Source organism: Saimiri boliviensis, chromosome 5, assembly GCF_048565385.1.
Source record: "Saimiri boliviensis isolate mSaiBol1 chromosome 5, mSaiBol1.pri, whole genome shotgun sequence".
NCBI lineage: Eukaryota > Metazoa > Chordata > Mammalia > Primates > Cebidae > Saimiri > Saimiri boliviensis.
Window position 1 is genome coordinate 40083690 of NC_133453.1, and position 13363 is coordinate 40097052.

The 13363-nt window shown below is 42.7% G+C and overlaps 1 protein-coding gene across 1 annotated transcript; it reads left to right on the forward strand.

Annotated features, from left to right (window-relative positions):
* Positions 1-1498: 1498 nt before the first annotated feature.
* CLK1 (CDC like kinase 1) lies at positions 1499-12993 on the forward strand. The gene is made up of 13 exons (XM_003925669.4): positions 1499-1611; positions 3790-3950; positions 4191-4419; positions 5432-5522; positions 5901-5967; positions 7189-7305; positions 7395-7561; positions 8682-8776; positions 8859-8988; positions 10674-10756; positions 11062-11141; positions 11445-11535; positions 12555-12993. Exons 2-13 carry the CDS (start codon positions 3790-3792, stop codon positions 12696-12698), a joined length of 1455 nt encoding a protein of 484 aa, XP_003925718.1. The 5' UTR covers positions 1499-1611; the 3' UTR covers positions 12699-12993.
* The last annotated feature ends 370 nt before the right edge of the window (positions 12994-13363 follow it).

The following is a 13363-nucleotide window of genomic DNA, read 5'->3' on the forward strand; positions in this document are numbered from 1 at the left end:
CATCTCAAAAAAAAAAAAAAAAAAAAGAAAAGGTTGCGGGAGGGGGGGGGCGGGCAGACGCAGCGGCTTAGCCTGTAATCCCAGCACTTTCGGAGGCCGAGGTGGGCGGATCACGAACTTGAACTCCTGACCTTGTGATCCACCTGCCTTGAGACCATCCTGGTGAAACGCCGTCTCTACTAAACATACAAAAATTAGCTGGGCGTGGTGGGGGGACTCCTGTAATCCCAGCTACTCCGGAGGCTAAGGCAGGAGAATCCCTTGAACCTGGGAGGCGAAGGTTGTAGTGAGCCGAGATCGCGCCACTGCACTCCAGCCTGGTGGCAGAGTAAGACTCCGTGTCAAAAAAAACAAACAAAAAACCACCACCACATTCCTCGGGAACAAGGGCCAAAAACGACCTTATCATGGGAACATCTTATCAACATCGTGCAGGGCAGCAAGCCATATGGCCCAGACCCCTCCCACCCATACGTGTTAAGTACCCCAGCGGTGGACACTGGCATTCCGCTGGTTCCCCACTTCTGTTGGTCTTAGGCTGGACCTAAAGCCTGCATTTGCTGTACAGCCGCCAGTCTTTGTCTAATTTAACGCTCACTTTCCCTTCAGAATTTAACAAGGAGCTTATTCTTAAAATGTGTGCCCAGTTACGGCCATAAAGGTATCATAGACAGGGAAATATGCTGCCCACGTTGGGCGTAATGCAGGTACCATGAGGTGCAGAACGTTGATTTCTGTTGGCTCACAGAGGTGACACGCTCACACTGATCCCATTAGTAATTTGAAGCCATCTGATGCTAGTGGTGCAATATTTTTTTACTTATTTCTAGAGACAGGGGTCTCGCTATGCTGCCCAGGCTGGTCTCGAAATCCTGGGCTCAAGCGATCTGCCCGCCTCGGCCTCCGAAAGTGCTGGGGTTACAGGCGTGACCCACCGCTCCGTTAAGCATTATTTTTATTTTTTTTTATTTTTATTTTTTTTAATTTATTTTTTTTTTTTTTGAGACGGAGTTTCGCTATTGTTACCCAGGCTGGAGTGCAATGGCGCGATCTCGGCTCACCGCAACCTCCGCCTCCTGGGCTCAGGCAATTCTCCTGCCTCAGCCTCCTGAAGCATTATTTTTAAAGCAATTGTTGGAGTGGTCACAATCAGGGAACAGGCTATTGTGTGTCGTGATTCCCTCACTTTTCGTTGTTCACATGTTGTTTCTTGCTTTATCGTTGAGAAACAATTTTCAGTAAGTGGGGACAACACTCTCCTCCCCAAACACTTCCAGTGTTTTCTTGGGATCGCGAGACTAGAGAAAACAGGGCGGCCACCAGCAGCTTGTTTTTCTCCGCCACAGTTGGCTCCGGCCCCGGCACCTAAGCCAATGGTGGCCGCGCGCGCGCCACGCCCGCCCTCCCCCCGCCCGCGCGCACGCACGCCCCGCCCTGCCCCGCCCCGCGACGGAGACGCGCCCGCTGCGTCATCAGTGTTTAAAAGGCGAGTCCCGACGCTGCGGCTGTCAGTTCCATTTTGTCGTCGTTGCTCGTCTTGGTCAGTTGGGTGATTCCCGTGCTAGCGTTACAAGCTTTGTCTCCTTCGGCTTGGAGTCTCCGTCCAGGACGGTAAGACGCAGGAGGGAGCGGACTAGGTGACAGGGCCGTTCCTCCGAGCTTCGCGGGCGTCCGGCGCTGCCCCTTTTTCCCGCTTGTTTGCTGCCCTCAGTACGCGGTGCGACGACTGCCTGCTGCCTTCTCTCCCGGGCTGCACAACGGCGGCGCGCCCCTCTTTTCCTGTGCGGCTGAGCCCGTCGCCGCCGGGTCTAGCCTGCGGGGGTAGGGACGGTGTTTGCTAGGCCGGCCGCCCCCTAGGAGCGTACCCCCTCCGCAGAGGGAGCGGCGCGGCCTGACGCGGGCTGGCCCGGCGGGCGCCATGTTGTCGGCCGCCTTGGTGGAGCTGTAAGATGGCGGCTGGGCGGAGGCCGGCGTCGGTCACCCGGCGGAAAGGCGAGGCTCTCTGTTGGGGGTGGGGTGTGTTGGGATTCCAGAAAAACGCCGCTGTGGGGGAATGTCTGCAGCTAGGGGAGAGAGAGACAGAACCCGTAGGGGTTGTACTTAATGTCTAATGATTAAGGGGTCGGCGTAAACATCGCGAGTGGCTTTGTCCTCAGTGGGGTTAACAAAAACCAGATGTAGGGACCGGAAGAAAGAGAAATTACTGGGTGTATTTGAAGGAGCGTTGTGACAGAAGTCCAGTGACCGAGCATTTTATGCGATGGCGTTGCCCACTCCCACTGGGTTAACAGTTGGAGCTTGCTTGCTTTTTTTTTTGGAGACCGATTCTCTCTGTCGCCCAGGCTGGAGTGCCGTGGCGCGGTCTTAGGTCACTGCATCATCTGCCTCTCAGGTTCAAGCGATTCTCCTGCCTCAGCCTCCCGAGTAGCTGGGATTACAGGCGTCCGCCACCACGCCCGGCTAATTTTTTGTATTTTTAGTAGAGACGGGGGTTTCACCGTATTGGTCAGGCTGGTCTCGAACTCCTGACTTCAGGTGGTCCATCCGCCTCGGCCTCCCAAAGTGCTGGGATTACAGGAGTGAGCAACTGCGCTCAGCCTGCTTTTTTATTTTTTGACACAAGGCCTCGCCCTGTCCGGAGTGCGCAATGATGGCTCACTGCAGCTTCGACTTCCGGGCTCAGGTGACCGCCCACTTGAGCGTCCTGAGTAGCTGGGACTACAGACGCGCACCACCACTCCCGGTTTTTGTTTTTGTTTTTTTCCTATGTTGCTCTGGCTGGTCTCGAATTCCTGGGCTCAAGCAACCCTCTTGCTTCGGCCTTCAGAGTGCTGGGATTCTGCGCCCGACCCAGTTTGAGTGCTTCAAAAGTTGAACCGAGGCTGGTCCAGTGGTAGTGGGTTGTCAGAACTTAAAAATGTTAGTGTAACGAAAGTTGGTATACAATCCCCACCGCTGAATTTGACTGGCTTAAAAAAAAAAAAAATCCTACACGAAGACGTGGAGAGGTCCCGCCACTAAGAAAGATACCGGCAGTTTATGAAGTCGTTCTATGTAATGTCTTTTTCAAGTTGTTAGGTTAGAGATTTTCGATTGTTGGAAGCATTTCTGAAAAGAAGGTAGCTCCTACCATTCTCAAATTGATTGTGTTAACATTGCGTTTACGATAAACTATATCGTACGTGCTTGGGAGTGGTACTGGAAACATGGTGTTTTGTCGTTTTTTCTATTCTGATGCCACCGTTGCCTTTGTGTGTAATTAAAGTTGTTGGTAGTTCACCCATTTACAGAAATAGTCTATAATGATTTTGTGTGATTCTATCTGCAACTCACGTACAAGTCTGATTACGTTTGCAGTAATCAGAGTAATGCAGTGTTGGTGAAGAACATCTATGATTGCATTTGAGTTGGAGACTAGTTTCTGATACCCGTTTAAACTAGGAGAATGACATGTGTGGACTCTTAACAGTGCATTTGTGCTACTGGCAGGGCAGAGGTAAAATTTACCAAAGTTAGTAAATTGTGATTGCTCCACTTAACTTTTTTACATTCTTCCAATAAATCTGGGCATGACATGGCTAATGCAGAGAGCCTGTGAATAAAGTTCAAACTCCAGAATATGGGACAACACAATTGGATTTATCAGTGATTTCAGACTGGGTGACAATGATTTTTGAATTTTGATTTAAAAAAAATTTAAGAGGTAATAAGGGGACCTTTGTAAATAAGAGTTTTAAACAGCTCGGTGTGGGATACAATTTAACTAGTAAAAACTTGCCTTTTGTGTAGATGAGACACTCAAAGAGAACTTACTGTCCTGATTGGGATGACAAGGATTGGGATTATGGAAAATGGAGGAGCAGCAGCAGTCATAAAAGAAGGAAGAGATCACATAGCAGTGCCCGGGAGAACAAGCGCTGCAAATACAATCACTCGAAAATGTGTGATAGGTAAGAAGAGTACTTAAAATGTCTGAATATAAAAATACATTTTTATGATAAAGTTAGTATCACTTAAATACATGGTTACTGTTCCTTTGTGTTTCCAATGAGAGATTTTGGTGGTTTGTAATGTTTGTAAAATTGTGCTGGTCGTGGGGGAGTCTTAAGTGCTATCTGGAAAGATTTACCGAGAACGTGAGGATATTTGGTCTTAGCATAAAACATTGAAAATAATTTTTATTTCTCTAGCCATTATTTGGAAAGCAGGTCTATAAATGAGAAAGATTATCATAGTCGACGCTACATTGATGAATACAGAAATGACTACAATCAAGGATGTGAACCTGGGTATCGCCATAGAGACCATGAAAGCCGATATCAGAACCATAGTAGCAAGTCTTCTGGTAGAAGTGGAAGAAGTAGTTATAAAAGCAAACACAGGATTCACCACAGTACTTCACATCGTCGTTCACATGGGGTATGAACATTTTTAAAACATTTTGGAAATTTTATATCCCATGTGGAACAGGAAAACTTGAATTTTTGTGTTTGAGAAAGTTTTAAGATGAAGCATCTCAGTTTTAATCTGCAGGTTTTTTTTTTTTTTTTTTTTTTTTTAGTGTTTGTGCATTGGATAGGAAGTTCCTGAAATAAAGTACACATTTAGTGTTATAATTTAATTATTGTCTCCTAATTGGCATTCTAGTGAAATGGTGGAAGTTAATTTAGATTAGTTGAAACTGATTACTAATATTCTAAAAGGTTTTTTATGATACTTCAAGAAATCTGATTGGTTTTGATATATTGAAACCTTATCAGAAAAGTAGAACAGGCATTTTTGTGTAATTTAGGATTAGGTATGCTTCTTTGTTCTAACAAGGCATGTTTTCTAACCCTTCTTTCACTAAGCAAACCAGAACAGATTTGAACTGTTTCAGGTTATATATTAATTTGGAGATCAGCTCAGATGACACTAAAAATGCCATAATGTTGTTCTTGTATGCCAAATCATTTTCCCCCCAAAATTAGTACTTTAATTTTATTTATTGTTACAGTATTTGTTTTCTTAGATTAGGTAGGAGTCTTAATTTGGCCACAGTCTACTTTAACAAGTAAATATTACATCCTACAATTTTGCAACATTAAATTAGAACACTAGAAACTAAAAAATTATGTTTCAATGAATGCTACAAATAAGCATTTTTTTTTTTAAGAAAAACAATTGTATTATGTTTTGTTGCCTTGCCACTTTGAGTATCTTATCTGAAAATCTGTTCCTTGCCATGTTTTTCTCCTGTTAACATAAACTATGTGCCCTGTGAATTTCTGGGGACTGAATTTGAAATTGCTCCTGCCAACCGTTTGTGGCCTGGCGTGTATCTGAATGCCTGAATATCTCCCCGCTGAATGAATTTCGTATTCTGCCCTGAATTCACTCGGGTATATTGATTGGCTGGATGATCTTGGTGCCGCCCACTTGACGTTTCCAGAAGAGTCACCGAAGGAAAAGAACCAGGAGTGTAGAGGATGATGAGGAGGGTCACCTGATCTGTCAGAGTGGAGACGTACTAAGTGCAAGATGTATAGAATATTTTTCAACACTTATTAACTTTTCAGATAACATAATCTATATATAGATTAAGCTTTCAGGGATTTGGAAATCTTTTTTTCTTTCTCTTTTTTTTTTTTATTTTTTTTATTTTTCCATTTCTTTTGGTGGGGGGGATTGTAATTTTGCTTTCTTTAGAAATATAATGTTTGTTATACAGAACTTCCGGAACAGTAATCAAAATTAATGAAATTAGACTTAATTGTTTTTGATGGTGTTGACCAAAATAAAATAAATATCTAGTGATAAGGAAATTTGTAGCATCAATAGAATAATCTACATTGATAGTATTGTGATAAGTACATTGTTTGCACTTCTTGGTATGACTGAGATTTATTGCTCTCTTTTAGATGAAATTGTTGATACTTTAGGTGAAGGAGCTTTTGGAAAAGTTGTGGAGTGCATCGATCATAAAGCGTAAGTTTTCTATGTTAGAATTACATTTAGGGAGGTTGGCAATATGGGTAATTAATTTAGCTTTAGAAAATGATCTTACGGCAGGGTGTGGTGGCTCACGCCTATAATCCAAGCACTTTGGAGGCCAAGGCAGGCGGATCACCTGAGGTCAAGAGTTCAAGACCAGCCTGACCAACTTGATGAAACCCCGTCTTTTTTAAAAAAAAAAAAAAAAAAAAAAAAAAAAGGCCGGGCACGGTGGCTGACGCCTGTAATTCAAGCACTTTGGAGGCCAAGGCGGGCAGATCACCTGAGGTTGGGAGTTCAAGGCCAGCCTGACCAACATGGTGAAACCCCGTCTTTTAAAAAAAAAAAAAAAAATGATCTGACCATAAGTTACATACATACACCTTTTTTACTTGGCTGTAAGAAATTTCAAGTAAGAAATACTTGTCCTTCATGGTTTTTTTTTTTTCCTTTTTCTAACTTTGCAAATAGCCCTTCATATTTTTTAAATACCTATTAAAAGTATGTATAGCTTCTAATTTTAGGCTGAGAACATACTTTATGTTGTTTTGAAAGTGCTGGGATTACAGGCATGAGCCACTAGAGCTCTGCTTTGTCCCTGCTGTATCTTAACACTTCTGGCAACCAGGACTAAAAGAACATTTGAGATAATGTATGACTGTGACAGGTACCATATAGGAAGATGATGTTTAGCTGAAGGACCAAAAATAACTCATGTCAGTGCATGGTTTGATGAAATTTGTGGCTGGGTACAGTGGCTCACACCTGTTGTTCCAGCACCTTGGGAGGCTGAGGTGGGTAGATAGCCTGAGGTCAGGAGTTCAAGACCAGCCTGACCAACATGGAGAAACCCCATCTCTAATAAAAATAAAAAAATTAGCTGGATGCAGTGGTGCCTGCCTGTAATCCCAGCTACTCAGGAGGCTGAGGCAGGAGAATCACTTGAACCCAGGAGGCAGAGGTTGCAGTGAGCAGAGATGACGGCATTGCACTTCAGCCTGGGCAAAAGAGCAAGACTCCATCTCAAAAAAAAAAAAAAAAAAAATTAGCGTCATTTAGCATGTAATACAATCAGTCAAAAACTGAACACTAAGCCATAAATTCAAGAAAGCAAATCCAGTGGGTTAGAGTAGAGATAAGAGTTTGAAGACTGGGATAACCGGAATTGAGCATCCTGTCTGTCATTCTTAAATTTACATGCATTCTTTCTAACAGGGGAGGTAGACATGTAGCAGTAAAAATAGTTAAAAATGTGGATAGATATTGTGAAGCTGCTCGCTCAGAAATACAAGTTCTGGAACACCTGAATACAACAGATCCCAGCAGTACATTGTAAGTATAAGATTGGAACCTAGGAAGTGGTCTCATGTATATTTAAATTTGGAGCAACTGTACTTAGTTACTATTTAATGTGTTTGTAGCCGCTGTGTCCAGATGTTGGAATGGTTTGAGCATCATGGTCACATTTGCATTGTTTTTGAACTACTGGGACTTAGTACTTATGACTTCATCAAAGAAAATGGTTTTCTACCATTTCGACTGGATCATATCAGAAAGATGGCATATCAGATATGCAAGTCTGTGAATTGTAAGTTCTTGGTATCGCTTTGTTAATTTGCTAGTTTTACTTATTTTGCAAAATACATCAAAAGGTACACCATAAGTATGTACAATTTTTATTTGATTAAAAATAGAGGAGGAAGAAAAGTAGGTATGAAGGGACTTGATTACAGGCTGTTGACCAGCAGTGTGTATTTCATTCAGTAGATAGGATATCCAGCATATAACCACATACTGTGTTGCAGACTATGATTTAGACTTTCTGATGTATAAAAGTAGTAATTTCAAATGCTGGGTAAAAGTTAAGGTGTGGTATTTCATAAAAGAAAGCTTCGTGGCCCCGTGTGTTGGCTCAGGCTGGTCATCTCAGCACTTTGGAAGGCTGAGGTGGGCGGATCATGAGGTCAGGAGATAGAGAACATCCTGGCTAACATGGTGAAACCTCATCTTTAGTAAAAATACGAAAAATTAGCTGGGTGTGGTGGCACATTTCTTTAATCCCAGCTACTCAGGAGGCTGAGCCACGAGAATTGTTTGAACCCAGGAAGCGAGTTTGCAGTTGAACCAAGATTGTGCCACTGCACTGCAGCCCGGGTGACAGTGAGAGACTCCCATCTCAAAAGAAAAAGAATCACCAGTAACTAAAACTCACTACCCTCTTTAAAAAATCCACCAACAGCAAAACACTTAAAAAGCCAAGAAGGAAAAAAATTTCCTTCTGCGAAACTTTTTTGGATGGATTCTCGCTCTGTTACCCAGGCTGGAGTGCCGTGGCGCAATCACTGCTCCTTGCAACATCCACTTACAGGGTTCAAGCGGTTCTTCTGCCTCAGCCTGCTGAGTAGCTGGGACTACAGGCACGTGCCACCATGCCCGGCTAATTTTTTGTATTTTTAGTAGAGATGGAGTTTCACTGTATTAGCCAGAATGGTCTCGATTTCCTGACCTCATGATCCGCCCGGCTCGGTCTTCCAAAATGCTGGGATTACAGGCATGAGCCATCGCACCCAGCCAAGTTACTGGTGATTTTCTACCATACAGGAATGTTGTTGACCACTCTTAGGGCATATGAGAAAGCAATCAAGTTTTTGTGGTGGGGTTTTGTGGTTTGGCATTTTTGTTAACAGCAACTTTCTCTTTATTCTCAGTTTTGCACAGTAATAAGTTGACTCACACAGACTTAAAGCCAGAAAACATCTTATTTGTGCAGTCTGACTACACAGAGGCATATAATCCCAAAATAGTAAGTCTTCCAATATATTCATAAAGTATCTTATGCTTTAATTAATAGCTATGTCTTCTTAACCATCATTTACGATTTTCAGAAACGTGATGAACGTACCTTAATAAATCCAGATATTAAAGTCGTAGACTTTGGAAGTGCAACATATGATGATGAACATCACAGTACATTGGTATCTACAAGACATTATAGAGCACCTGAAGTTATTTTAGGTGAGTGTTGCTCTTTGAGAACCTTTGTATTTCCTTATTGAGACTTTTTTTTTTTTTTTTTTTTTTTGCAGTTTTAGGTCTTAGTTGTGGGGCTTTATCATTTTCTTTTTTTTTTTTTGGAGACAGAGTTTCGCTCTTGTTACCCAGGCTGGAGTGCAATGGTGCGATCTCGGCTCACCGCAACTTCCGCCTCCTGGGCTCAGGCAATTCTCCTGCCTCAGCCTCCTAAGTAGCTGGGATTACAGGCACGCGCCACCACGCCCAGCTAGTTTTTTGTATTTTTAGTAGAGACGGGGTTTCACCATGTTGACCAGGATGGTCTCGATTTCTCGACTTCGTGATCCACCTGCCTCGGCCTCCCAAAGTGCTGGGATTACAGGCTTGAGCCACCGCGCCCGGCTATCATTTTCTTTTTAAGAGATGAGTACCAAGGGGAGGAAGGCAGCAAATCACACTGCCATGTGTGTACCTGTGCAACAATCTTGCATGTTCTTCACATGTACCCCAAAACCTAAAATGAGATTTAAAAAAGAGATAAGTACCATAGGCCGGGTGTGGTGGCTCACACCTGTAATCCCTACACTTTGGGAGGCTGAGGTGGACGGATAATGAGGTCAGGCGTTCAAGACCACCCTGGCCAACATGATGAAATCCCATCTCTAAATACAAAAAATTAGCTGGGTATGGTGGTGTGTTTCTGTAATCCCAGCTACTCGCAAGGCTGAGGCAGGAGAATTGCTTAAACCAGGATCCGGAAGGTGGAGGTTGCAGTGAGCCTAAATCGTGCCACTGCACTCCAGCCTGGGCTAGAGTGAGACTGTCTCAAAAAGAAAAAAACGGTAAGTATGACGTGCATTAAGGATTTTAAGTTCTCAATTTTGCCAGATAGCTCTGGGAATTTGAGCAAGTGGCTTAACCTTTCTGAAATTGTTTTCACATTTGTAATGTGGTAGGGTTTTTAAATGTAATTATTTAACACCTATTAGATTTCACACACTGTAACACTAATATTGCATTCATTTATTTTTATTTATTTTTTAGACAGACTTGCTCTGTCACCCAGTCTGGAGTACAGTGGTGCGGTCTTGGCTCACTGCATCTTCCGCCTCCTGGGTTCAAGCACTTCTGCTTCAGGCACCCACCACCATGCCCAGCTAATTTTCATTTTTTTTTTTAATAGAGATGGGTTCTCACTATGTTGCCCAAGCTGGTCTTGAATTCTTGAGCTCAAGCAGTTCTCCTATCTTGGCCTCCCAGAGTGCTGGGATGACAGGTGAGAGCCACTGTGCCCACCCTACATCATGTTTTTTTTTTTTTAAAGTATTATTAGGGGCCAGGCATGGTGACTTAACACCTGTAATCCCAGCACTGGGAGGCTGAAGCTGGTGGATCACGAGGTCAAGAGAACAAGACCATTCTGGCCAAGATGGTGAAACCCCTGTCTCTACTAAAAATAGAAAAATTAGCTGGGTGTCGTGGCACATGCCTATAGTCCCAGCTCCTGGGGCAGCTTAGGCAGTAGAATCGCATGAACCCGGGAGGTTGCAGTGAGCCAAGATTGCGCCACTGCTGCACTCTAGCTTGGTGACAGAGTGAGACTCCGTCTCAAAAAAAAGTATTGTTAACTTAATATCTTAAACAAATGTTGAGGATTTTTTTCCCTTATATTTTGTTTTGCTTTCCAGCTCTAGGGTGGTCCCAACCTTGTGATGTCTGGAGTATAGGATGCATTCTTATTGAATACTATCTTGGGTTTACCGTATTTCCAGTAAGTAACAGTGATCTATTTGTCTTGCTTTGCACAAGAAAGGTGCCTGTTTATATGAATAAATACTTTAACTCAAAGTATACGTAAACATTTAGATAGCTTCCTCCCCTAAGCATAAATAAAAATGAAACTAATTTATATTCTTTCATAATTGTTTTATTTGAAACATCTTTAGGTATATAAGCAATTATCCTTGTCCTTGTAGAGAAATGATTAGTAAGTTTGTTCTGCAAGCCCCAGTACGAGTTTTTTCCTGTCTGTCTTGGTGGTCATCTTCCCCAAGTTTGTTTTTATTTTATTTCTAGACACATGATAGTAAGGAGCACTTAGCAATGATGGAAAGGATTCTTGGACCTCTACCAAAACATATGATACAGAAAACCAGGTACGTTTTAAGAGTTAGTGACATCCTTAGTATCGTTGGGTCATAACTTCTGATTAGAACTTAATTTAAAAAAAAAAAAATTTCAAGTCTCAAGAGCTGATTAGGACTTTATAAATAATGAAGTCAAACTAATACTTGTAGTTAAATAGCAGATTATCTTGGTGCAAAAGCAGGTAACAATTCTTATCCTATGGCTGCCATTTAAATCTCTAGAAAAGTAATCTGGGAAGGCATAGTAATTGATACCTTTGCTTAGCTGTTTTTAGTGTTTATAAACATGAATGGATATTGATTTATTTTTAGGAAACGTAAATATTTTCACCATGATCAGTTAGACTGGGATGAACACAGTTCTGCTGGCAGATACGTTTCAAGGCGCTGTAAACCTTTGAAGGTAAGCCTCTGAGACATTGCTGAAATAGTCAAAACTTTTAGTTTGTTTTTTGAGACAGTCTCACTTCGTTGCCTAGGCTGGAGTAGAGTAGGACTATTGTGGCTCAGCTCACTACAGCCTCTGCATCCCAGGTTCAAGAGAGTCTGTCTCCTGAGTAGCCGAGATTACAGATGCAGGCCACTGGGCCCAGCTAAAAATTTTTTTTTTTTTTGAGACGGAGTTTCACTCTTATTACCTAGGCCTGGAGTGCAATGGCACAATCTTGGCTCACCGCAACCTCCGCCTCCTGGGTCAGGCAGTTCTCCTGCCTCAGCCTCCTGAGTAGCTGGGATTACAGGCACGCGCCACCATGCCCAGCTAATTTTTTTGTATTTTTAGTAGAGACGGGGTTTCACCATGTTGACCAGGATGGTCTCGATCTCTCGACCTCGTGATCCACCCGCCTCAGCCTCCCAAAGTGCTGGGATTACAGGCTTGAGCCACTGCGCCGGCCTTTTTTTTTTTTTTTTTTAAAGTAAAGATGGGCTATGTTGCCGGGCGCGGTGGCTCAAGCCTGTAATCCCAGCACTTTGGGAGGCTGAGGCGGGTGGATCACGAGGTCGAGAGATCGAGACCATCCTGGTCAACATGGTGAAACCCCGTCTCTACTAAAACCGCAAAAAATTAGCTGGGCATGGTGGCACGTGCCTGTAATCCCAGCTACTCAGGAGGCTGAGGCAGGAGAATTGCCTGACCCCAGGAGGCGGAGGTTGCAGTGAGCCGAGATCGCGCCATTGCACTCCAGCCTGGGTAACAAGGGCGAAACTCCGTGTCAAAAACAAAAAAAAAAAAGATGGGCTGTGTCTTTAGTAGACAGGCTGTGTTGGCCAGGCTGGTCTTCAACTCCTGCCCTCAAGTGATCCGCCCAGAGTGCTGGGATTGTAGATGTGAGCCACCATGCCTGGCCTCTTTTCTGGTGGAGAAATACAATATATTAAATGGTAGTGGAAAGGGCTATTGAATTTTTTTTTTTTTTCCAGGAATTTATGCTTTCTCAGGACATTGAACATGAGCATCTCTTTGACCTCATTCAGAAAATGTTGGAGTATGATCCAGTCAAAAGAATCACTCTCAAAGAAGCCTTAAAGCATCCTTTCTTTGACCTCCTGAAGAAAACTGTATAGATATATAATTGTACAGCCCTCTTGAGATCTTGGACTGTATCAGTCTAATTTTTAAATACTAAGTTATTTTGTACAACTTTGTAAATTCTTAACATTTTTATATTACCATGTTTATTTTGTTTGGGTAATTTGATTCATTATGTAGCTAAGTAATTCAGTAATTGTAAAGTGATTTATTGAGAATAAATTTTTTGTGCTTAGGAAGTTGGTAACGTATCTGAACAGTTTGTTCTAAGTACTGTTTTTCTTTCTACCTCTATTACATTAAAGACTGGACATAGTTTTTTTTTTTTTTGAGATTTCCTCAAGTCTTTAGGAAAATATCGCGTCATTTCCATTTTAGGGATTGTCAAAATTGAGAATTACTGCTCTCAAGTTTAATGAAACCAGATTATGGGACACACAAAACTAAAGATAAGCCAAGAAGAGTTCTGTCTTTATTCCTACTCAAACTTATCAAGTGAGTGTGTGTAATGTGGCAAATTTTTGTCTGTGGTTTCATCTATGCTTGATCCATTTGGAATCCTGAGGCTTAGATCTTTCCACAGTTTGTTATTTGGTTTGGAGAATTTTGGGGGGGTGGTGGCAGCGGCGGCTTCTTTTTAGTCATTTTAAAATGCTGGCCAGGTGCAGCCTATAATTCCATCACTTTGGTAGGCTGGGGT

What these genes read in the sequence shown, in the direction of transcription:
- CLK1 (XM_003925669.4), top strand. Translation starts at nt 3,790, where the DNA reads ATGAGACACTCAAAGAGAACTTACTGTCCTGATTGGGATGACAAGGAT. An exon ending in AGCACCTGAAGTTATTTTAG is followed by an intron (nt 8,989 to 10,673) that starts GTGAGTGTTGCT and finishes TTTGCTTTCCAG; the next exon opens with CTCTAGGGTGGTCCCAACCT. An exon ending in GGCGCTGTAAACCTTTGAAG is followed by an intron (nt 11,536 to 12,554) that starts GTAAGCCTCTGA and finishes TTTTTTTTCCAG; the next exon opens with GAATTTATGCTTTCTCAGGA.